The following is a 26,774-nucleotide window of genomic DNA, read 5'->3' as shown; positions in this document are numbered from 1 at the left end:
AGCAAACCTAGTTTTCCAGCCAAACGCCCAATCTGGAAGCGAGTGTCCTGCCGGAATGCACTCGGTTTTCTAGCTCTGTGGAAGCCCAACTCGCTCTCATGTCCCATCGGTTCTGCTGTAACTACTTCTCTGTCACTTCATTTGCTGCCTCTGATGTCACAGCTGTCTTCTCCTGGACTGAGGAGGTCCAGGATGCAAGAATCTGGGGGTCCAAAGGATGTGCTCCACTCCGGGCTTTTCTTTCTGGAAGATAGTCAGATCCCCCTTTCCACTTCTAGAAGATTTGTTTCTAGAAGTGAATGCAAAACTGACCAGTCCCCATGTGAGATTTCCAAACGCCTCATTTAGATGGCCCTGCGTGGCATGGATGCCATGTGCCTGTATTTACAAGCTGTCCGATTCTCTTCATGGCCCACAAATACCTCACATTTGCATAGTCCAACCCATCCATTTGGTAGGGTGCACAAAGACTATAGCTAGAAGACCCATCTCCGGTAATTCACTACCCTACAAATGGCACCTGATTCTGGCTAGTGAGAGAAGTTATCAATGCCAAGGAGAGGTCAAGTCTCAGTAGGTGCAGAAGCCACTGACTCGTTATACACTGTTGTTAGCTGCTGGGGCCTCAGCTCCAATTCATGTTGGCCCATGTACGATAAAATAGAGCTTGGCCAGGGCCCACCCCAACTTTACAACAGGGACTTGCTTGAGACCACTGTGGCGGCCACCTGGCACCTTCAGTGCCTTTTTACCCAGGAGTGTTCATCTTCAAGCTCTCTCTCCAAAAATATTCTAATGCAGCCCATAGCTTGCCACTGACTCATTTTCAAAAGATGGCCTTTCTTTCTAGTCTGTCTTAGTCCAGAAGCTCCCCTGATACTTGTCACTACAGGTGACCGTGCTGGGATTTGAAATAGCCGTGGTGTAGATTCCAGTACCATAGCAACTGGGAAGGTATCACAGTACAAAAAACTGACAGATGGGTGTCAGGACCTATTATGTAATAGACGTGCACTGGATAGAACCCAGGAGAGAATTTAGTCCTTAACCCTTCATGTTATGGTTGGAAAGAAAATTCACAAAAGAATAAGCAATAGATTCTATGTCTACCATTTTACCTAGAACCATGTTAAGCTCTTTAAAACACCTTTCAAAAATCCAATTTATTGTCATACATTGGAATAGCCTTTTAAAAATAAGTTACAACTGCATATTTATAGATTCTTATGAAGCTATGGGAGGACTTCAAAAGTTCATTACCTTTACATTTCACTTTCCCAGGAACATTTCTGAAGACTCCTCATATTATAGCAAATAAAATAAATGACAGTTCTACGTTAAGCCCCCTTTTTCTAATATCTCAACTGTCTGTTGTGTCTGACATTATTCAATGTACGGAGGGATGATTTTGGAAGCACCTGGAAGTCACTTTTCTCTTGGGAGAGATAGTTTAAAACCACCTCTTCCCACTTGCTAGTGTATCATTTGGACCTTGGACTCTAGGTTAAAGGAGAGTAAAACAGAATGTGGGTTCCACAACAGAATGGCCATACCATCTTGTCTTGACTCAGGGTGTGAGGCCGGTGGGTGGCGGCCAATGGTGATTTGCCTGGCTATGAATGGACAAGTTGGCAGTTTCGAGTCCCTTGTCACAAAGGCCTGGCTGTCTACTTCCTCAAATGCCATTAAAAACTCTATGGAGGACAGATCTACTCTGACACACGGGGGCAGCCACGAGTTGGAGTGGATGTGAGAAAAAATGATTTTTTTGTTTAATTCTGGGTGTATCTTCTTAATGAGCGCACATAATCAAGGACCCAGTAGACTAACCACCAACCACTGGGTTGCTTAGTCATTCATGTGCTGTACCACTACGTGGGGTGTCTGACCCAAGTCTTTGGTGGACAGAATCGCTAGCTAGGTACCTTGGTACTGGTCCTCCTTGCCTCCCCAGCAGAGCCAGGTCACAGCTGCTCTGCCCTATTTGTTTATAAGATCCCCAAATGGGAAAAATTGGGTCTTTCAAGCATCATACTTATTAAAAATAGACCCATGGTTTTTGTTTCTTCTGTTTGCCAAATTCTGGAGACATTTGAAGCAATGGTGCATCCTGTATTCCTGCGGAGAGCTACTCTCCCTGCGAAGCAGCGGGCTGTAGTTGGCAGCTGCAGTTAAGTTGGCCTTGACCTACCCAGTGCAAGGACATCAACATGCTGCCTGGTCCTGCACAGTCTTCATGATCTGACCACCGTGATCCAGGCGGGGCCCCTGGCTGGTTTTCACAAACAGATCACAAGACCTTCCTTCCTAGTTCCTCCAGTCTACAAGCTCCACCAAAACTTGCTCAGCACCAAAGCCACCCACCAGCTCCATTGACAGAGGCGTGGTGGCTGTCTGTCAGAGGGATTGGCCAGGAACCGAATCCTCCTTCCCGGAAGGTGGAAAGTCTGCCAGTGAAATGATCACTTCCCCCCAAATAGCCAGGAGGGTGCTGGCACGTTTTATCAGTGGTGGGTTCTTGTTGCAGGAGGATGCTCAATGAACAGATGCTTCTGAGAGAGTGCACAGAAATCACGGAATGTTTGTAAGGCGCTAGAAATTCCCACGCATTACAAATGCCCTAGGTACCGCTGTGGACAGGAAATCACAGAACTCTCAGCACGTTAAAGATGCTGTCCTCTACGTGTGTCCATCACAAAGCCTAACACAGCATCTTGCTGATGATGTATGTCCAACGAGTGCTGCGCCCATGATCTATAAGGATTACGTAATTCCTCTCTGGTGCCTGTCAGGCCACCATATAGGGTAAGCCACTCACTCAAAGGGACCTGATAGAGTTGCTTGATGAAGCAGCACAGCTTCTCTGCAACTTTGCTGTTACGATCTGGTACAACATCGAGAAGTGACACTACAGTAGCTGGGTGTTTTACATGCACCACAATCTGGAAAGTGCTTAAGGGCCTTTGCTTCCTCTAAATGATACGATGTGGAAAGATTCGAGCGCTATGCAACATTGTGAACATCGTAAACGAAGGGGCTGTTACTGAAGAAGGAAAACAAGCAACCCCAGTGCATTATTTTCTCATTGGAATGTACCAAGGACCAGTCTACATGTATGGTTTTCAGTCTACAAAAGCCTATTTCTGTCAGGAGGAGATTAAAAGAGACAAGGGGAGTGGGAAAATTCACCTGACTCAAAAGACAAAGATGTCGCCCGAATGGACATTAAACGGATAAGGGCAGACAACAAAGGCGCCAGCACATGCCGGGTCTTTCATAAACAGATTCTGAAAGTATGAAACTTTCTAAGTGCTACCTCCATGGAACATTCAGAAAATAACTGAGTAATCAAATTAATTTTAGGTATGTGACCAGCAAGCAAACATAGCCTGCTGTAATTACTGGAGTGCTCGGGCCCATTGTTCGGGGAAGGGCCCCTGCTCGCTCTCTGCTTTGGCTGGATCTCTAGTGGATGCAAATGGCCAGCACTACCCCAGTTACCATCTTTTCCCCTCATGCTCCGACTTTCTTTCTCTTCCTCGAAATGTCAGGTTCCTCCTCCTTCCCCGCTGACATGTACTTTACTGAACTCAACCGGGTCTCATTTGGTATTTCCACTTGAACTTGAGAAAAACAGGACTTGTTTAGAAGAACTCTACTCCTTTTTCTTGAAGCGTCTCTCACGTTAAACCTCCCATCATCTCTGCTTCCACATTTCAGGCCTTCTCCAAAGCTCTGTCGTCAGTACCCTGTTTCACACGGTAAACAATTTGCATAGATTCTATTTTCAAGATCAAAGCCAGCAGAATGTCTACTGAAGAAAGAAGACTCCCCACATTGACGGTTGCTGAACATGTGGAGAAGCAGGAAGTCCTGCCGACTTTTGGAGGGAAAGTAAAATGGTATCATCATTTTAGTACACTGCCCAGCAGTGTCTGATGACGTTAAGCTCACCTCTAGCTTGGACCTTCAAAATGCCTCTCCTAGGTATGTATTCACTTAAATGAAATGAACCCAAATACCCAGGAAGAATTTTAACAAGAATGTTTCCAAAGTCCTAATATGGTAGCCCCAAACTAGAGACGACCTGAATGTTTATCAAGAAGTAACGAAACTCCACAGGGAAGGGAGAGAGGGACCAGACTGCCCCCTCCCCCTCCACCAAGCCCTAGGGATGACATCCCTGCTCAGTGCTGGCCCCACCATGACACACGACTTTCCCTCACTGACCCATAGCACTATGGGGGACAGCACTGGAGACACCGCAGAAAACGTGCCCATTCTGCCCCATGCACAGCGAGGCAAAATGCAAATGGAGTGCACCAGGGCAGCAAAGCAACCAAGGCCCGAGGAACCCTAGAAATGGACTTTTGATGCAGGTGGCCGGCCGTGGCACCTCATCAGCCTGAATTGGAAAACACTCATGAGGGTCAGCAGACAGACCTCAACTATCTATCTTTTTTAGGTGTCAACGGGATCAGGTATCAAAAGGTCCAAAAAAACCAATTCTATCAATGTGAAAGAGGGGGGTGGGAGTGGAGACCCAAAGCCCATCTGTAGACAATTGGACATCCTCGAGCTACAAGGAAGGGACGATTCAATCAGGGTGCAGTAGAGCACCGACAAAACACACATCATTCCTCTAGTTCTGAATGCTCCCACCCGCCACCACTACCATGACCCAGTTCTACCTTACATAGCGGCTAGACCGGAGTACACATATTGGTACAGATAAGAGCTCTTGACACATGGAATTCAAGACAGATAAAACCCTCAGGAACAGCAGTGGGAGTAGTGATAACAGGAGGGTTGGGGGTGTTGGGGGAAGGGGACCCTTATCATAAGGTTGGACAAATAACAGAAATGTGGGTGAAGGGAGACAACGGACAGTGTAAGACAAAAAATAACAATAATATATAACTGATCAAGGATTCACAAGGGTGGGAGGGTGGGGAAAAAGAGGAACTGATACCAAGGGATCAAGCAGAAAGATAACATTTTGGAAATGTTGATGGCAATATATGTACCAGTGTGCTTAATACAATCGATTGATGGCCTGTTATAAGATTTATAAGAGCCCTCCCCAATGAAATGATTAGTAAACTAATAATAATAAAAAGAAGGAACTAAACAAAGAATGGGACATCCACACAATGAAATATTATTTAGGAATTCAACACTTTGGAAGATGCCTCAAATGGTATACTGCATGAAAAAGACCTGATAGAAAAGAATGCACAGTTTACGATTCCATAAGTAAAGACTGAACCAGACGAAAAGAAATCCGGGAGACAGAAAGGAGAGATGCGGTCGTTTGGAAAGGGAAGTACACTTATTGGACTGGGACTGAAGCTATCCATACTCTGATGAAGACACAGCCTCCAGTTTGATCTGGGTAGCAGTTATCTGAATAGTTACGATTGTTTTACTCTTTGAAGTGGCCCGATAAGTTGTGTTTTATTTTATATACAAATTCCAAAAATACGAAATTTCGAAAACTTCCATAACTATCACTATGCCAATGGGACCTTTGCTGTGTCTCCAGCCTTCACTAACTGGCCTCAGGTCAGGTCTCCACGTCACAACTGAGTCACTCCATGACAGTGATCCTTAGTTACATATCAACCTACATGCACTGTCTCGGGGACATTGAGTTCAAAAGCACGGCCCTCCCGCCTTCCTTCACCTCATCCCTATGGTCTAGTTATGCTCAAACCTTCTCATGTCTGAAGGGCTTCAATAGTCTCCCATCTAGTCGTGCTGAACTTCGAGGCATATGACAAAATCATTTTTCATTCGCATGACTGATCATTCACAGTGCCATTTCTTTTTAAACGGCAGTATGATGTTGACCTGTTATAGATTACACACACACACACACACACACACACACACACACACACACACACACACACACATCATGACTTTGTTTCAATGTAGCTGCGAACCTGGAAACCTGCATAAAATGCCAGTTTAAACTCTTCTCCAAGAAATAGAGATTCAGGCTGCTTTTTACTGTGTAAAGTTTTTTAATCTGGAACAATTCCAAATTCCGCAGGATATTTTCATAATTTAAAAGCTTTTATTGGTTTTCTAAGTTCACTTGGACAACAAGCCACAGAGGAAAATTGTAATTAAGAAATAACATTTTAACCTCAAAATGCAATCTCAATACCAAATGGCAAAGATATTTTAATTTCTTGGTTAAAAAATAATTTTGTTTTTCTTAATCAAATTTTCTGCTGCTTGTTTTGTCGTATACTCAAGATGTTTCTCTAGATTGTAAATTCCCAAACTTACTTGGCCTGCAGCCTCCTTTTTAGGGAAAAAAAATTACTAAGCACCCCTCCCACACATTCCTGGCAATTAAATCTATTTGTATTATAACCCATAACCCAAAGAGAGTAGGCATCTGTTTTGTAGGCCCCTTATATCATTCCAGCACCCCCAGGGGCAGGATCACTGACTTTGAGAATCGTGACTCTAAATGCATAATTTAAAATGAGTTTTTATCTGTAGTCGCTATTTCAAGGTTAACTTTCATGTTTCCACTCACTGCAGCAAGTGCCCACATATACAAGAGGGAAAAGGAAAACCAGACACTCTTCTTGCTGAAAGGTCACGAAATTTCAGCTCAAAGATTTTATTTTAAATTTCTGTATAGTAGCTCCATTTTTATATTTCACTAATGTTTTTCCACAGCTGTAGCTCAAAGGTATTAATTCTAGGCAGGAGGGACCCCAAAGTGCCACAGGTAATGTGTTTTTTTTTTATCATTTAGACCAGCAGAGCTAATCAAGGTCATTCTAGTGACAGGGCATACCCACCTAGATTTTGCTAATTCACATCGGTAATTTGGCAGAAGCATCACCAGGAACATTTTCAAAGTTTGCCAGCAGTGTTGGAAGCATGGTCAGTTACACATGGGGCTGCCAACCCAAGATGAGGCTTTCTACTCCCACGGGGATTGACAGTCTTGGAAACACCCGGGGGGTGACGAGAGGCCCCTAGCAGTCAGAATTAATTAACTTGATGGCAGTGGGATTTTTACACTCGCTGCAGACGGTTTGGAGTCTACGTTTTACGATAAGCCACAATGCAATGGCATACTTGTAGAAGACAACTGGATGAGGGCCCCAGCTATGTGAATGCAAAGTGCCCTCTGAGAGGACTGTGGCAATCCTCAGCTTGAGAAGAGACTCTCTCAGCCAAGCTATGTTTTCTGTCGCTGGCATATTTTTATACAGCAGAGGATTTTCTATGAAAACATACTCTCCAATTTCTAACTTCCAATTGGTGCACGGGATCAAATGTATTTAATGGGATTCAAGTGTACAGGAAAGTTCTACATGAAGGGAGGATTATAACCCCATGTTTATAACCTGTGGAGAGTACATGAGTGAATATCCAGAGTATGTAAGTAAGTATAGAAATGATAGTCAACTGGTGAAATAGATGAGGTTCTTTTTTTTAATTGTTTTATCAGAGGCTCATACAACTCTTATCACAATCCACACATCCATCATGTAAAGCACATTTGTACATTCATTGCCCTCATCATTCTCAAAACATTTGCTTTCCACCTAAGCCCCTGGAATCAGTTCCTCTTTTCCCCTCCCTCCCCACTACCCCTCACTCATGAACCTTTGATAATTTATAAATTATTATTTTGTCATATCTTGTCCTGTCTTACATCTCCCTTCACCCACTTTTTTGTTGTCCGTCCCCCAAGAAGGAGGTCATTATGTAGATCCTTGTAATCGGTTTCCCCTTTCCAACCCTTGCTCCCTCTACACTCCCAGTATAGCCACTCACACCACTGGTCCTGAAGGGATCAGCCACCCTGGATTCCCTACATTTCCAGGTCCTATCTGTACCAGTGAACATATTCTGGTTAGCCAGATTTGTAAGGTAGAATTGGGATCATGATAGTGGGGGGTGGGGGAGGGAAGCATTTAGGAACTATAGTAAAGTTGTATGTTTCAGTGTTGCTACATTGCACCCTGACTGGCTCATCTCCTCCCCGAGACCCTTCTGTCAGGGGATGTCCAGTCACCTACAAATGGGCTTTGGGTCTCCACTCCACAACCCCCCTCCCTTCACTATGATAAGATTTTTTTTGTTCTGTTGATGCCTGATACCTGATCCCTTTGACACCTTGTGATCGCACAGGCAGGTGTGCTTCTTCCATGTGGGCTTTGTTGCTTCTGAGCTAGATAACCACTTGTTTACCTTTTTAATACATGACTGTATGCTTTCCTGTTGTCTCTGCTCTCCCTGACAACATTAATAAATGAGATAGTGATGAGTGATTATATGAACATCTCGGGAAGCTGATTAATATTTTAACACTATCGCTGTGTATCTTTGTCAACCCACATCAAAAATGCATGAGAAATGAATACCTACGTTCACTAGTTACACTTATTAAGGCTGTGAATTCGAGTGGGAGGAATCTAAATGGAGTATATAACTTGGCATTGTGACTACAGAGGGGCCATGAGACAAGAAAAGAGATGCACTGAGGTCTCACATAGAGAAGGACGTCAGGCAGTCAGACGCAAATGAAGACTTGCGATTGGTTTGGATGACCACAGGCAATGTCAGTATACTTTGGATTATGAAGTCTCAGAAATTTCTAATACTGAAAACAAGTCTGACATGCAATTTCAAAGTAACTAAAGCAAAACATAACCAGCCACTAACACACTTTTTAAAGGTTCCAGGGCTCTCCATGAGGCGATAGTAGACGTCTGTCATGAACATTAAAAGCCAAGGCTTTACATGTAAGAAGTTTTTGTTCCCTCTGTTTTAATTTGATTCCCAAGTTTTCACCTATGAAGGGGTTTCAAAAAGCTTGTGGGAAAGTTCCATTATCTTTTAATTACCTTCTTTCCATGAACTTGTAGGTTGGGAGCTCCCTTGTGTTTACAGTAGGATGCGGCATGGTGGGTTAAAATAGAAATCAACACTCTGTGTCCAGTGGATAAGGAGGCACGGAATGAAAAGGTCTGTTTATTTCTAGAATACACCAGAAAAGGTTCCCTGAGACATCCAATGATCTTTTAATTCCTTATTACTACACACCCTGTGAAGCCCCCTGGTATTAGTTAGTATTATAAATAGCTTGTAAAATGATCATTATACACACAAGAGAAATAAATTGCTATCAAAGTAGGACTTGTGTAGTTAATATTATATAGGATACCTTTAAACAACCAAAAAGATTCTGAAGATACATTCTCCCTTGGAACTAACATTGCAGTAGTTTGTTTTTGAAAAAGAAATACTTAGTTGCTGAAATATAAGGTCATACTCTATTTAAAAATAGTGTTATTAATAGAAACCATCCGGAGTCTGGGGGGCATAAGAGTTAAATGCTCAGCTGCTTTGGAAAGGTTGGAGGTTTGAACCCAAGCTGCCGCTTCCACACACTAAGACCTGACAATCCTTTCCCATCATGTTGACAGTCCAGGAGACCCTATTGGGCAGTTTTACTTATATCCTATCAGGTCACTGGGAGTCAGCAGTGACTTGACGGTTGCCTTCACACAGAGCTAATTTCACGGTCAGTAGTTCAAACCCACTAGCCACCCCGAGGGCGAAGGATGAGGCTGCCTACTTCCATCAAGATGTGCAGCCTCGGAAACCCACAAGGGCAGCTCTGCTCTGTCCTTTACAGTCATTGTGAGTTAGAATCCACTTGGCAGTTTTAACAACAGCTGTCTCCTACACACATACTTGGAAAGTCAGTATTTTTGAGTTATCAAAGGATAATAGATGCATTATTGAAGATAAATAGGAGATACATTCTTAAAATTCACTTTGAAAAACAAATAAAAACACAAGCTGTATTCTTTTCTTTACAATCTAACAAATCACATTTGAATAGAAACAGTTTAAATGCTTCTTACAACAAATCTGTGTGCGCGCACACGCGCCGCGTAGGTTTGCAAGATTTCAAGAACCCACACTAAAAAGAAACACAATATAGACAAATGTTTTGAAATGAAAGTGTGGTTTTATATGAGTTTCTTTTTTGGGTTAGACAACTATTTGATTCCTTTGAAAACGAGTCTTTATAATTGCGCTGGGGGAGGGGCGTGAGTAATGAATGAAGAGACTTATTCAGCCCTGACCACTCCTCCCCTGTACGGTTGCGATGATGGACTGATCCATCTGAGTCCATGGATCTTCGCATCTTTCTAGAAAACTAAGAAATGTTCTCTAGTGGGTCTGTGTGTTTGCTCATTTATGCAAGAAAGCTTCTGCCTCAGGTCCTTTGCCCTTGCTGTTTCCTCCGCTGGGAATGTTCTTGGCTTGACCTGGCACCAGGTCTTTCCTCAAAGATTATCTTGTAAAAGAGTTCTTCCCTGGATGCCTTACCTGATGGTGTAACTATTGAGACCCACTCAACCTTCTCGACTTTACTTATATTTCAATTAGAACTTCTGAGTCTAATCACCTCCTGATACCCTTAGTTTCTGTACCACATGCTCTGGGTCCGAAGGTGGGTGTCTAGGTGACACTGTTCACCTTGAGGATGGTAGAAAGGACGCCCTTGGGGATGATCCAGTGCTTGGAATATTCAACCATGCCCGGCTTCCTTGAGCGGCAGTTGTTAGGTGTGTTGACTTAGTTCTGACTCACAGAGACCCAGGCTCAACAGAGTGAAGCACAACTCCACCTGCGCCATCCTCACCATGACTTCTGTGAGCCCACTGCGTAGTCTCGGTGTCAATCCTAGAGACTCAAAAGGCAGTCGAGCCCGTCTTGCTTTCAAACCCATCAGTGACTCCTCAAGTCCACAGAAGAAGAGTCACCGGACCCCTGACTCCAGCCATCTCATCGCCATGGCTCTCCTCATCCCCATTGGCACCAGTCTTTCTGCAGTTCTGGCTGCCTTCCGCAGGCCAGTGCTCTCCCTGGTCCAGACTTGACTTAAACTCCTCCCCCATCACTCCTTCTTCTCTGTTGGAGTGACTCATGTTTTTATCTTCCTGTCCTCTGGCTTATCTATCTGTCTGTCTTCCACTTAGACCTCTGTTGGACAGAACTAGGAATGGCTGTTTCACCCAGATATAACCCAGAGTTGAGTGAGTGAATTGCTGACCTGCTGATTGAAAACATTACCTAATTTGCTCATTCAAAATCAGAATTATTGACCAGACTTGATTATTTTTACTTAATTAAAAGTGGAGCTAACTCTGTCCTAAGGGACCATAGGCTCATCTTGCTCATAATTCCCAGGAACTGAGTTCTCACGTTCGGCAATTTTCCAAGAACTTTTCATTGTCAACTAACTAGGTGTCGGTTTCAGAGGGGAACATCAGTTTCCCAGTTAAGAAACTCCTCTAGCCTCCCAAGGTCTAGCCTTATTTCCATCTCTCTCTTTTTTATGCTATCTTCATCTTGATTATATTTTTGATTTTTCCTTAAGGTTGGAAGACAGGTGGGCTGATGAAGGTTACTCACTCATTTACTTTAAGTTTTATCTGCAGCTGTTCAGGGGAAATCAGCAACTTCTTCTGACTTCCATCAAAAAGAAGCAGCCTGAACATGTTTATCTTGCCTGGAAAGAGAAAGAATGGCTCCCAGGTTTGCCCTGTCAACAACAACCCCGCCAGCCTTGACATGGAGTCACTACATAGGGTCCCTGTGAGCCAGACTGGGCTTGATGAGTGACTAGAGAGTTACACTTTTATCTACCGAGTTTTTACCTCAACAGTTTTAGGGACACATAAATCACATATCCTCAGATTCAATAGTTCAATCACATCAAGAATTTACACAGAAAAAATGTTTAAAAAGAAAATTTCAGGGGTTTTTTTTTTGGTTTGGGGTTTAAAGATTATCTCAGCACAATAGTTTCAGGGGTTTATCTAACCGCATGCATCTGAGAAGTCTAGAGTCCAAAAGAACTTGATATTCTGTTCTGAATTTCTCCATTTTGACCAGCAAATTGTCCAGCAATGGAGGCTGGGTACCCTCTAGTACTTCTTGTCTTGTGAACGTAGGGGGAGGTTCACGGCAGCAATAAGGCACACATTGCATACCCTCCTACTTCTGACTCTCCTTCTTTGCTGTGCCTGGAAAACAGAGGCCAACCGTTGTGCCTTGGTGGTACAGTGGGTGAAGCACCAGACTACTAACCACGAGGTTAACGGTTCTCATTGACCAGGCTCTCAGCTTCTGTAGCGATGTTGGTGTGAAGTGAAATTACTTGGAATGGTCCTTCTATGTGCAGTCTTTGTAATTTCGACCAAATGGCTGGGTGGGTTCTACTGATGCATCATTACTTCTTGATATAAAATTTCCACTTACACACACATATGAGTGTCTCTGGATTTGTTTCTCTAGTCACCCAGACTAACACAGCACAAGAGATTGTAGCACAGATACTAGGAGACAAAACAGAAGAGTGCACTGAGCCTGTGCGGCAGAGCGTCTGGCTTCTAGGCTTAAGAAATGAGTGGAGCTGAGGGCCCTCCAGCAAAAGGCTGGCTTCTCAGGCCATGGAATGAATACAGGTGTTTTCAGGAGGGAGGCTAGCTTACAGACTAGAGTCCTGTGGACATTTATCGGCACCGAAAGAGCTTTGTAACATTTGCCTAAGGCAACATGCCCGAAAAGTATGGCTGAGAAGAGGCCTGGAAAAGAACTATCATTTTGTGATCTGTTGGCTTTCCATAATTGGGAGTGTTGTCCGTGAGGTCTGTGTGGCCATTGCAAGAGTTTATCAAACCTATCAGACTGTCCTGGGCAGGGCAGGTGGTGTCAGAATAGGGAAAAGGTTGAAGGGCGGAGGCAGGAGTCGCCCTGGGTGGATGTGGAATTGGCAGGAGTCGCCCTTGGGTGGATGTGGAATTGGCTACTTCTTCTCCCTAGCGAAGCTAGAAGAAGTCAGATGCTATTTCTTTAGATGTACAATCTTGGAAAGTCTGTGGAACAGTTCTATGCTGTCCTATAGGGCCATCTGATAGCAGGGCTTCTGCCAGTTTGGTTTTGATAGCTAGCTGCCAAACAGGCACTGTACATTGAACTGGCATGAAGAAAAGAGACTCGAAGCATCTGACTGAATCAATTAACTGGGATGGCCCAGAGAACCATGACCTGAAATTTCCCCAATCAAGAAACCGGAATCCTTGTATATAAGCAGGATGATTAGTTTTCTTTTTCTTTCCTTTTTTGAGGGGTGTTGGTGTTAGAATTGTGTTTATTACAAAACTTTTGCCAGTTCAAGTTTAAATGGTATTTACTTATTGATATCAATTATAATTAGTAGTACAAACCTACCCTTCATCAATTTGGTATTTTCTATCCCGCTTCCTCCCACTCCTGGTAGCCACTCCAAAGCTTTGTCCCCATCTATCTGACTTTTCTTGCTGTTCACAGAGGGGAAGTCATATGGTATTTGTCCTTTTGAGGTTGACATATCTCATGCAGCACAGTGTCTTCAAGCTCCATCCATACTGTAGCATCTTTTATCAAGAGTTCCTTTCTCCAACTGGCAAAGCAGTATTCCAAGGCCTTGGGGCCACATTTTGACTATCCATTCACATGCTGATGAGCCTGGAGGTGGATTCCACCTTTGGACTCTATGAATAACATCTCAATGAACTTGGTGATTCAGTCTATGCTTGAGTCTCTGCTGCAAGTGTTTCAGGTACCTTTTGAGATGGAGGAGATACACTGGGTCTCCTGGCAGGATCATTACTATTATTAATATTATTTTTAAGGAGCTGCCCCACTGACTCCTATAAAAGCTGTATCATTTTCATCTCTTCCAGTACAGCTTCCAATTTCCCTACATCTTCACCAACCTTTGTTATTATGCTTTGCATTGATTATTCTTAAATAGGATTCTATTGTGATTTTCATAACTCATCCCTCTTCGAGCATCTTCACCCACATCCTGGCACCCTCGTTGTTGAAGTGCCTATTCAATCCTTTGATTGTTTTAGGATTGAGTGATATTTTGGGTATGATATTTTCATCAGATATATGGCTCAATGCACTATTTTACTGCCAAGATTACACTGAGTTTTTGCTGTGGAATTGCTGAGGTTTCTGGGTGGGGGCAGAGATATTGAGGTCCCAGAGAGCCTCTAAATGCCAGGGGAGAAAGAAGAAGAAAGAACAATTCCCAGTGAAACAGTGATCGACTCAGAGACCTAAGAAAAGAGGAGGAAAAACAGGCTCACAATTGAATACACCGAAAGTTAAGTATATAAGCCTAGGTATAGAGTTTCTATAAAGAGAGATATATTTATATTTAAATATAAATTATGTATTACAGGTCCCACAATAAACCATACTCAACTCGTTAACTTTTGAAATACACCTAGAGTGTAGATATTTCTGCAGAATATTCTTTAGCCATAGCCTTCATCTAATAGCATCTTAGCAATTCCAGCATCTACACACACACACACACACACACACACACACACACACCATGAAGGACAGTTAATCAACTATTGCTAGTCCCGGGGTATTTTAAAGCTTCCCAAATGACTGTTCAGTGTATTCCTTACTAATTATTTAATGAAAACATTGACACAAATAATGGATCTGGCATTTACTAAGATACACATGCAAATTCTGTAATAGTAATAAAGTATGCACACTTCGATAAAACAGTGAGGCCTGACCATGTGCACAGAGAGCAAACAAGAGACAGTATTTCAAGAGGTGCCCCACTTTCTGAGGGTGCTCTTAAATTGCTCCACCCTAAGAGGTACATTATCACCTCTTAATATTAAAAGCATCGAATCGATATATTGAAGGAGGTAGTGTGTACCATTTGATATATACACCTGTGGTAGTTACATAATCTGTTGTCAATTTGAGACTAAAGAGTGAAGGGGTAAAGTTTAGCCTGTCAATCAGGCCGCAGCTTGATCACCTCATTTTGAGGTGCTAAGGAGATAAATAGCTTGCTGGAGGCAGGATACATGTTCACTCCCTGTGAGACATTCCTTCTGACAAAACACATGGAGCTACACTAGAGCCCTGGAGCTGAAGAAGCCATGTGGAGACCCACGCCAGTGCTGAGATGCTTCCACTGTCACTGGACCTACAAGACTTTTAACCCACTGGCTTGTGATCTTGCTGTGTTCGGCATCATTGTATGTGCTGCATGAGTCTGAAGAGGACTTTATGGATTATTCTCAGATATATGGGCTAATATTGGACTGATGGACTTGATCTGAACTGGGCTGGATGTTTTCTCAATATTCCATTGCTTGTCTGTATAAAGCTCTTTTGTACGCACATATGAGTTTCTATGAATTTGTTTCTCTACTCTACCCAGACACACAACACCTTAGGTGGAATAAGCATCATTTAGATCTTGCTAATCGCAGTTCCAAATGTCACATATTGAATAAAGGAAACAAATCCATGCCACTAAATACACAGAAAAACCATGTTATATTATTGGAGAAATGCTATTGAAAAAATATTAAATGGAACATCAAAGTCATCCTAAAATGGAAACTCAGCCTCACCTGGCTTCAAAGATGAAAAAATGGAACTCTAAGCTTTTGAGATGCAGCTCCTAAACCTGGGACGTTGGGCGGATCACAACAATCGAGTTGAGGGAACTTAGCCTGCGGCCACTTTCAACACAATGTCCATAGCCGAACTCCCCTGCCGATCCTGGCTCAAGCTACCATGTGTTCAGAAAAGAATAAACTGCTACCAGCAGTTACTTAAGAAAATGTGAGTGGGAAGTTAATTCTTAAAAATGTGTATTCAAATGGAAAGATACTATTGACAATGTGTACTCTTAGGAGAAACACTGGATTTTAAAATCCTAAATTTATGTCTTAATATCATTTCTTATGTAATCTTGGATGGGCCATTCACCATCTCTGATTCTGCCTTCATTTGTAAAATGAGAATCGTGAAACTTGCCCCATTCACATTTCCTAGCTGTTACAGTGCTTCTACTGGTGCCCTGTTCCCCTTACGACTGGCGGTGATGCCAACTTCATCAGAAGCTGCACGCCTTCCACGCTTTTCAATTCTGGCACATACCAATTACTTGTTACCATGTAGCCTTGCCAAATCAGCACAATAGTCTATAAGGTATTTTTATTTTGGTCTACTGTTAAAGAAGCACCTCAGCATGGCTAAATAAGTTGATAGAAGTCATGCAGTTAATAAAAGCCTGATTGTGGATCCAAAGCCATATATTTCTAGCTCCGATTCCCCCCCGCCCCAGAATCCTTGTATCCTGTTTCTTCATGTCCTTTGCTGTGTGTATAGTAAATGCACACATAATGTAAACATATACAGCCGTTGATCTATATTACAAAACAGTTAAGTAAAATTGCTAGAAACCTGTATGAAATAGCCACAAGAAGATGTGATGGGCTGGTTTCTCAACACATCCCACGCCCAGGTCCCTAGATTCCTGATGGAGCTGTTTCCATCTCTCCATCAGAAGCGTTCTATGCTCTCTGAGTTACACCACGTCAACGTGGACGTCTCACCGTCCCGGAGGAGCCCAAATCGCATTCAGTTCAAAGGTTCTTTGTCCTTTGGGAACAAAAAGAAGTCTGAAGTAGCAAGATCAGGGCAGTAAGGGCGGGGGTGGGGATAACGTTTCTTAATGAAAGTCTTGGAGTACAATCCTTGGCTACCTTTCTGATTGGGGGTGGGTTAAGGGGGGGGGGTGGAGGGCAGTGAGAATCCTCAGCGGAACTTTCCTGGTCTTTTATCACCAGGGCAGTTTTCCATTTTCTTAAACTTTTTCTTCCTAATAATCTCCATGGAAAATCTATCAGGAGCATTACTTTGGAATTGTAAAACCGAGTCACCACAGCCTTCCTTGCTGAACTCGGTCTGGAATTTCGCTAGCCCAGCGATTTGCTCAAGAGCCACTGTTTTGACTGGGCTTTTTTTATTAACAAAATCATTTTATTGGGGCTCTTACAACTCTTATAACAACCCATACATCAGTTGTATCAAACACATTTGTACATACATTTCCAACATCGTTTCCAAAACATTTTCCTTCTGCTTGAGTCCTTGGTATTAGCTCCTCTTTTTCCCTTCCCTCCCACACCCTCATGAACCCCTGATAAAGGATCACTATTTTCATATCTTACAACATCCGCTATCTCCCTCACCCACATTTAGTTGCCCACCCCTTGGGGTGGGGGTGGGGCATTATATGCCAAGCATCATCGTCAGCCCTTGGCACTGTCATGGGAGCAGAAGGCACGCTGGGCTGTTAGCAGCAAGGTTCGCAGGAGGAAGGTGAGACTTTCTACCCCGGGTAAGAATTACAGCCTTGGAAACTCATGGTGGCCGTGTGCGCGACCATGCCACCTCGAGTGGCTAATGACTGACTCCACGGCACTTTGTTCTGGGAACTGGGCTAGGGCCAGCCAATCCTTGATCAAAAGAGACAAGCTCCAACACACTTTGATGGGAACAAAATCCATGAGTTTACGAACTGAGATTCTGGTAGCAATTATTTTGAACATTCGCGTATTCAGTTTTACTTACCCTTGTATTCATATTAGATTGTGCACTGTGCATTATAAAAGGCTGCCCAAATAAGTATATTATTATTTAGCTTCAAGGTGTAATGCATGGTAAGTATTTAATAATACATGGGGAAAAAGACTTATCCTATGGGCAGGGACCAAGACCCTACTGCACCAATTTAATGAACATGTGTGTCAGCAGTGACATGGTTACTCTAAGTGTCCTCCTTTTTTAAGGTTATGCTTAAAAAAATTATTTTAGAGAAGAAAACATGGTTAGACTCTAGAAATATGGAGTTGACAATGATAGGAACTAGCCATTTTTAGTACACAGGGGTTAAAATACAACCCATGGTCCACGTAAGAGGTGAGAGACAAGAGCTCTTAAAAAGTATGCACACTTCTCAGTTTTCAGAATACTAACACATTACCTTGCAAATTATAATTTTCAAAAGATCTATTCTTTCATGTTCTATCAGAACAAGATAGGACTATATTTTCTTTCCATTTTCTGTTATGTACAAATCACAGTAATGACCACTGGATATTAACACTCCAAAGAACACCCCCCACCACAACCACCCCAGTGTTAAGAAGTAGGATAAAAGAGATATTAGCAAAGATACACAGAAAGGTCTGTCTTCTAATGAACACACCCATTTTCAACTACTTAGAGCACGCCAGTCTCTCCCTTGCACGCTCCCAACGAGCTGGGGCCCCACGGAAAGACGCTGGCGTGCATGGTGACATGGTGGGGAACAGGAGAGGATAATGCTGTCTCCATTATCCATCGAAGACCTTGGCAACTCTTAGTGCATCCTGAGGAGGTGATACTTACTCTTGCACTGCTCTGGCTATGGAAAGGGCCGTAGATCCAGTTTCATTAACGCTATCTAAGGTCACATTTGGCAGGTCATCGTCATCACTGTCACTTTTACTTTGTCTGGGAGATAGGCTTCGAGGGTCCATTTGTGCTGGGGAGAAAAGGCATATATAATGAATTAACATCAGCGTGCACGAAGTCAACCAGGCCCCGGACCCACACATCTGAGCGTGGGACGTCTCTCGCGTGCATTGCGTGGACGCCTCAGCGAGAGCTAAGAGTGTCATGCACCTATTGCTGTTCTCTTCCCCCCCTTCACGTGATCGACAGCCGTTCCAAAGAGGCTCAGTGTATAATACACAAGAGAAACTGTAAGGACCACAACAGCCCCAACTCCTGAGCGGTCAGCAGCCTGCGCTGCAGGTATGAATTACTGGCTCAATCCGCTGCCTTGCCCTCCTCCGTGGTCCCAGTGCCCGAGTTCAGACAGCACCTCATTCATTAGCATTTTCCCTGGAAGGGGGAAGCAGTGTTATTTGCAAATCGCTCTCATCATAGGTCTAACGAAGAATAAGACTTAGAGGACCTTGAGGCAGAAGGAGGTACTTTTCAGTGTGTAGTGTCTATGAAGCACTGACATGCAGTTCATCGGTGCTGTTAGTACAGACTGGGCCACAGGGGCACTCCCCAAACTCAAAACTCACTGCCAAGCAGCAGTGCCGACTCACAGACACCCTGGGAGTCTCCGAGACTGCCACTCTTTCCAGGAGTGGGAAGTCCAGCCTCTTTCCCGTGTGGAGTGTGACTGGTGGTTTTGAACTGGGGACCTGTGGTTCACAGCCCAACGCTTAATCACTACACCGCTGGAGGTCCACGGAGCACAGGAATAGGAGCATTTAAATATGTCTATTGGTACTAGAACATGCTCTTCAGCTTCATTGGGATTTCATTTCTAGACAGCTATGAGTCTCCTCCCAAGGGGAACTTGCCAGAGCAAGAAAGCCTGCTCTTCTGAGCCCTGCTGACCTGGGCCAAACAATCCTTCCAAATGAGAGGATTTCCATCAACATTGAATGGGGGACCACACCTTTTTTAAAAGGGAGAGTTCACTTCCTCTTCCTCCTCTGAATGATTGGCTTTAGCAGGCACTGCCCAGCATCTCGCTCCAGCAACACTTCACATAATCACACTGTCTAGAAGGGCGGAGCCCTTGAGATGCACATGCAGTGGAACCACCTGGCTTCAGCCCCACTGACTCCAGCCAGATTGCCATGCCTCAAACCTGCCTGCGTGCAATTTCCAGAACCGGCCCTGCGTGCAAAGGAAAGCAAAATGCACGTTTGCTTGGATCCACCTAAAATTCCATTCCTGGTGTCCCTCAAATCATTTCCTCTTATTATATGTCCTATGTTTGGTGAAACCACCTGGACATGACAAGGCACCTTGTTTTCCCTTGAACTCACACCAGGGCAATTTCTTATGTTGCTACCTGGGAAAGCAATACATACAAAACATACACAGTTCTATCATATTTCAAACGAAACTTTGGTGAGAAGGATTCGTTATCAACTGAATCAAGTATATGCTACTAGGTCTGAAGGGCAATTGCTCCATTTGAAGTAGGGTGCTGGTGAGGAATCTGGAAAGTACCAGGAATACTGAAAGAACAAACAAATCTGTCTTGAAAGATATACAACCAAAATGCTCCTAGAGGTAAGGATGGCTAGACTTCATCTCATGTACTTTGGACATGAGCGACCAGACCCTGGAGAAGGACATCCTGCTGGTAACGTAGAGGGACAGCGAAAAAGGAGAAGACCCTCAACGAGCTGGACGGCCCCGTGGCGGCCAACATTGAGCTCCATGGTCAGGATGGCCCAGGGACTGGGCACAGTTTCAGCCTGTTCAACATAGTAAGGTCACGAGGATTCGGAAAGGACGCACACCTACAACAGGTGTGACCGTTATCAATAGGAGCTTTGGGCATCGGATAGACTTAGTGAATGTTGACTGAATCAGACAGAAAAGAACTCCACTAAGCTTAAAACAAACAAACAAACAAACAGTTGATTTGAAGCCCAAGAGCTACTTGACAATGTGTGGAGATACGCTGGCTGTCACAACTCCTGGGATACACGTCACAGCTCTGGGCATCCAGTGAGGAAGGAATAGAGACGCTGCTAAACACCCACCAAGCCTAGGACACACTCCTACAACAGAGGCATCAGTGGCCCCCGCGTCAAATAGAAGGCAAGGTCCAGAAACCTTGATCAAGAGATTGATGAGCTTGGCCAAAGTGTGTCACCGATAACCTGCCACTGTGTAATTGCCCAGGACTCAAAGTCACTAACGATGACATGAAACCATAGCAAAATACATGGCCTGCCTCTATTTTCTTGCCATTAAATTAAAAAAAAATTTTCATCCGGCTCTGCGCTCAGGACTTCCTCAAGCACAGCACCCCCTCCTCAAAAGGGCAGGCTTCACCGAGGAACAAGACCTTCTTGTTCCCGAGCGGGTTCTGTGTGCCACAGATGGTGGGCAGAGAGATGGGCGTGTTTTCCATCCGATCGCTAGAGAAGACTCTGCAGAACTGGGGTGTTGGTGAGACTCTTGATAGCGCGAGTAACCAGCTCCCCCATCACGAGACTAACAGAGTGCGCTGGAAGCATGGCGGCAGCTGGCCATGCGCTGGGCTGTGAGCCATAAGGTCAGCAGTTCGAAGTGACCAGCTGCTCTGCAGGAGAAAGACGGGCTTTCGCTAAGCAGTTACAGTCCTGGAAACTCAGAGACAGTTCTAGCCACTGTCCTCCAGGATCACCCTGAGTCGGCATCGACTCCATGGCAGTGTTTGTTTGTTTTTGGTTTGGCTGACGTATTCAATTATTCCAGGGTCATTTAAGATGTATTTTGGTCGCAGGCAATAGTAATTGGATTAGTAAGCTAATTTCTATTTTAAGAGGAGGAATGTTCTTGAAAAATATCGAGACATTCACAGACAGAAGGTAGGGCCCAGCGGTGACGCAGGCATGTCAGCCAGGAATTCACAGCCTGTTCCTTTTTGGACTCTGCAGTTAGCATGTGATTCACTAAACACTTGCTCCTAACTCCTCAAATCCAGCCGAGAAAACGAGGCTCACATCTCTTCAGTCTCCAAGTCCCTTCTCGTGTAGCATTAGATGCACGTGTCATTGTCGACAATCTTAACCTTCGAAGAGTTCAGGCATCACACACGAAACCCTTTGGCTGAGACACCAAGTTAGCAACGAACAGAAAATATTCCAGTGGCTTCTTTGTGCCCAAAGTGCTGAGAGCTGCCAGGGGTAAATAACATGACACCCGAGGAGGGTTTCGGCAGTTAACCAAAACCCAATCTGGATCTGCGATGCAAGTCTGGCTCTCCTAGAGCCTCAATAATTGGTGTGAACGTCGTTATATGATCGTCTAAAGGCTGTGTCATGTTTATATCTTTATCAAAGTTTAAAATATGTTAACTATGGGATCTCTTCCTCCGATATACTTCTCAGCAACATCATAATTGAGGATTTCTTTCCAATATTTTCAATAAATATTATGAGATGCATCTGCTACCATCATGCTGGGAAACTCTTTTTACCCATACCTTCAGCCAAGCTGAGGAAGTAATTAGAAAGGCTGTTTAAAATCTGCATTGCTGATTAGGTCAGATGATTAGCCTATCTACATTCTTGCATAATTCAGCTCTATTTTTATGAAATGTGGGAGAGGGACATTTACCCTGGTTAACCTCTATTCGTCTTTGAGTTTCTCAGCCCATTTAGGAAGGGCTGCTTCTCTGGGACATCCAAGCCCAGGCAATGCAAATGTGACCTTGGCACCAGAGCCAGTAGCTTATCTCCTTCCCTTGGAGAGCACACTTGAAATTGTATCCTTCTTAAGTGAAAAGGAAGGAGGAAGTCTGGTGTCATAGTGGCTGTGAGATGGGTTGCTGACTGCAAGGTCATCAGTTTGAAACCACCAGCCACTCTGTAGGAAACGAGATGGGGCTGTCTAGACCTGTAAGGAACTATAGTCTCTGAAACGCACATAGGTAGTTCTGTCCTGTCCTGTCCTACAGGCTCACTGTGTGTTGGCATAGACTGGAAGGCAATGAGTTTCTGGTTTTTTTCCTAAGTGAAAAGGGGGACCAGACTGTTTGGGTGAACCCAGCTCCTTGCTGCGGCTGAAGCCCCAGCGGCACTTCTCTAAGCTGGGGATGCTTCTCCAACACTGTGGGCCTCCTTCCTGGTGACAGAACCCCCAGGAGGGTCATGTCAGAACCCCAACCCTGGAAGCCGAACCTCTTCCCCTTTACACAGCAGTGGCAGACTATGACTGTTAGGTCTCAGGAATCACGCCCCCAGGTACCCATTCCCTCTCCCAGCAATGCCCGGTCTGGATGGCATAAGATGATTTCGAACATCAGCAAATGCGATGCAGATGGAGGCAGAGAAAACACTTGCACATGGGTTCCCCCACTCCTCTCTTTGCTGGATTTAGAACCTGGTCACCACACAAAGAAGTCTGGGAAAACTTATCAGAAACCAGCCAACCCAATGGTACTCCATGGGAGTGAGTCATTTTAGAGGTGTAATTCACCTGCCAGATGACTGTGGCCACTGAATTGTGTCCCCACTGAAGTGCTACTAACCCTCAGCACCTGTGACCTTCGGCTATAGTGTCTTTGGAGATGCTGTCAGGTTCCTATGATGCCATGTGATAGTTTGTCTTAATCCAATGACTATGGTCCCTATGAGTGAGGAGTAGAGACACAGAAAGAAACACTGAGGAAAGACAGACAGTTGAAGGCGGAAGTACAGACTAGAGGGAGAGGCGGCACTTATAAGCCAGGGAAGGATAAGGAACCTCCAGAAGCTGAAAGACACAAGGAAGGATTTCCCCCCGGATTTCAGACCTCGAGTCGCCCAAATGGTGATAGAATAAGTCACCGGTGTCTGCTCGGTTAGAGCAGACCTCCTCCACGAATTCACTCTCAGTGTCAGCAGGTGCGACCAGCGTGAGGCTTTCTGGGCTGATCTGCCCCCCCCCCCATTTGCTGAACCCATAGAATGATGTGGTAATAAAATGCCATTATTTGGGGTGATTTGTTCCATGGAATAATCAGCACACCACATCCCTCTCCCCGCTCCTTGCGGAACGTGCCTAGCGATGCTGATGTGGCCAACTGACTGCTACAATCACAGTCCCCCATCCCTCGCTATCCCCTCCCGTGCAGCCGCACACTCCCAAGCATAACTAGGATGCTGACACACAAGGGAAGCAAAACCAAGGCCACAGGACGATGCTGCAGTATTTACAGTTCAATCCAGAATGTTCAAAAATGCATTCCCACGTGTTTGGGGTTATAAGAAGGAGCCCTGGTGGTGCTGGCAGTGATGTGGGTACCAGGTCCTTGGTTCAAACCCACTAGCCTCTCTGTGGAAGAAAGGTGACGTCATCACGGCCCAGCAAGACGGGCAGTGGCTGAAGCGCTACATGGGCTCTCGGCGGATCAGAATCCACTCGGCGGCAGTGGGTGTGAGGTGACTCAGTCCTTCACCATTCTGCAGATTCGGCACCTCACAAGATTCGGCATCTCATAAGCTCACGGGGTGGGTACAAGGGCACGTACAGCTGTCGTTCCTATGCTCCTGTTGCCACTGGGCTGTCTATGTATTGGCCGTTAACATGCGGACTGACAGAGTGGCAGCACCTTCTTTCACCCTCCCCCCACCCCCCACCCCCCCCGCCAACCCCCTGACACCAGCCTGCGGTTGTGTGCCTTCAAGTCAGGCCAAACCAGAGACCCTCAAACCGAAAGAACCAGGCCTCCTGAGATCAACTCCATTCTGACCCCTGGTGACCCAGAAAGGATGGAGCAGAACTGCCACAGGGGGTTTCCAAGACAGGAAGTCTTCCTTTTCCGGGAAGCAGGTTCTTTCTCCCTCAGAGAGGCTGCTGGTCTCAAACCACCAACCTTGTGGTCAACAGCCAAATACTTTAACCACTGTGCCGACAGGGACCCTATAACTACACGCAGAGGAAATGGCATTTTCCCATAAGTCACCTCGTGAAGTGTGTACAGGACAGCAGTCCATGGGCAGACATTCCACCATGCAGCCTAGCACGGTCTTCCAAAGACTCAGACGCATGGAGCTGCGGGGCGAGGGGCGCAACCAGGATGGAAGGGCTGAGAGGCAGCTGGGCGGGCCGCTGGTGGCAGCACTGACAGGCTTCCTCTTCTCCTCTTTCAGCTGGTGACAGGCTGCAGGCTACCTGCAGATGCCTTAATTGTCCCCCCTGCCAAGGCTGAAGAGCTTCCCATTTAGAGAAACCTTGACTTCCAAGAGACTTGTCTTAGAAAGAACAGTGGGGGTGGGGGTGGTGGTGTGTGTGTGTCTGTGGGGGGTGTACAGAAATGGGGAAGGGAAGAAAATGTCGGGGTAGGGAGAGGGGTTGGGGTACATTGGGACATGGAAGGAAAAAAATCTTGGAGTAGGAAAGTCTTCTTCCAACACTCTGTAGGAATGCCTCTCGGAGGAGGACCTCCAAGTTCAGGTGCGGCTGGGAATCAAAGTCCCGGGCTGAACTCCGAGGAGTGGCCATTAAAGCCACAGGCTCTTGACCGAAGGGTCTGGAGACCTGCTTCTGACAAAGCAGCCCCTCCACTCCCGATGGTAGACAGTTCTAGTCGGACACATGCGAGCTTCCTGCCTCTGCTGTTATCAGGAATGCCCTGGAGAATTTATGCAAGCCATTTAGTCCCCTGTTTAGCCCTTCAGGGTCAATTACCACAATGTTTCATTCCAACAATTAGTAAACTTGTTAGTGCCCTTCATTATCAGATAACATGGTGTCGAAATTCCTCATCATTTCCTGAGCCAGTCAAACCAGGCAGTTTTCTTGCCAAACAGATGGACATGAAGATCCCAGTGAGCACACCTGTAGGCAAAGTAGACCCCAACTCGCAGCTTCTCCACTCAACAGAGAGAGGGCGCTACAGAAGTTGTAAGACTGTTAAACTTTTTGGAAGCAGGTGAGCGCATCTTTCTAGCCTGGAATGACTGTTGGGTTTGAACTGACGACCTTTCAGTGAGCAGTTTATGTTTAAATCCTATGCAACCAGGGCCACTTGAAAGGAACACCAGAGAGGCAGGGTATACATTGAATACTGTACAAAACTATTATTTCCCTTGACCAGAAGAATATCCATTTGTGTATTCAGCTAACAGCATTTACCAAACACCTGTAGGGGCATGAGCACCTTACCTGGTTGCTAGAACAGACCAGGGGTAAGGCGGAGACGACTCCCTGATTCCACACTAGAGGGAGACATATCATAAAATAATAGATACGAACAAGAGCTGGATGAGTGCCTCGGCGAAAAAAACAGCGGGATGATGGGTAGGATAGGTGCCCTGGTGGTACAGCGTGCTCAATGTGGGGCTGTAAACCACAAAGTCTGCAGTTCAATCCCACCCGCAGCTCCATGGCAGGAAGACGAGGCTGCCGGCTCCTGTAAAAATCCTACGGTGCAGTTCTGTTCTTTCTACAGGGTCGCTGTGAGTCAGAATGGACTGGATGGCAGTGGTTTGTGTTGTGGTGGTGGTTTGGTTGGTCTTCGGTTTGGTGGAGAGGCACAGCCAGACTTTCCAGAGTAGCCATGGAGGCCCTTAGGGAGAACATGACATTGGAACAAGAACGGAGTCAGGGAAGGGCATTCCAGGCAATGCCAACCACAACTACAGAGGCTCTGAGGTGGGAGTGTATTTCTCTGACTTACAGAAGGAAATCAACCCACAAGAAAAACTACCAAACCCATCCCATTGGGTGGAGTTCAGCTCACAGAAAACCCTATAAGATGGTATTGAAGTGTCCCTTATGATTCAGAGGCTGTAATCTTTATGGGAATAGACTGCAAGCCTTTCTCCTGTGGAAGAGCTGGTTTAAGACCAACCCAGAAACCTTAACCACTGCTCCACCAAGGCTCCCTGGAGACCTACAAAGAACCCAGGGTCTGAGCAGAGCCCTCAGACACAGGGTGGACAGACCAGGAGGGCTTTGGAAGCTGGTGGGAAGGGAAGCCATTGAAGGGCCTTGAGTAGAAGAGTGGCAATATCTGACAGGCCATTTAACAAGGAACATCCTGCCTATCTGTGCCTAGAGGTCAGGGAACATCCCGGGCCAGAATGCCCACGTGGGAGTCATCAGTGGCATGAAGATGAATGTTTCTAAAATCTGCCCTGGCTTATTTTCTTCTTTTTCCCACCTCGTGGTGTTTGAGTATACAGTTGCCGATTTAGACTCAGAACTCGAAGCATGAAGCATGTCATTGATAATGCCCCACTATCCGCTTCCTTGCTCCTGGTCGAGGTTATCTCTCACTGGCTCATTTTGCTAGCACTCCAAAGGTGAGGGAAAACGAACAA

At 45.2% G+C, this 26,774-nt stretch overlaps 1 protein-coding gene across 4 annotated transcripts in view; it reads right to left on the bottom strand.

Moving 5' to 3' along the window:
* The window catches only part of KLF12 (KLF transcription factor 12), a 519,184-nt gene that overhangs the window by 119,268 nt on the left and 373,142 nt on the right, over positions 1-26,774 (bottom strand). For all 4 annotated transcript variants that reach the window (XM_075562976.1, XM_075562978.1, XM_075562975.1 and 1 more), the window contains one exon: positions 18,343-18,478. In XM_075562976.1, coding sequence (XP_075419091.1) covers positions 18,343-18,478 — 136 coding nt within the window. The remainder of the gene's footprint in view (positions 1-18,342; positions 18,479-26,774) is intronic.

This window comes from Tenrec ecaudatus, chromosome 11 (assembly GCF_050624435.1).
Source record: "Tenrec ecaudatus isolate mTenEca1 chromosome 11, mTenEca1.hap1, whole genome shotgun sequence".
NCBI classification, from domain to species: Eukaryota; Metazoa; Chordata; class Mammalia; order Afrosoricida; family Tenrecidae; genus Tenrec; species Tenrec ecaudatus.
Note: the sequence above shows the minus strand (reverse complement) of the source record. Positions and strands in the feature narration are given on the sequence as shown.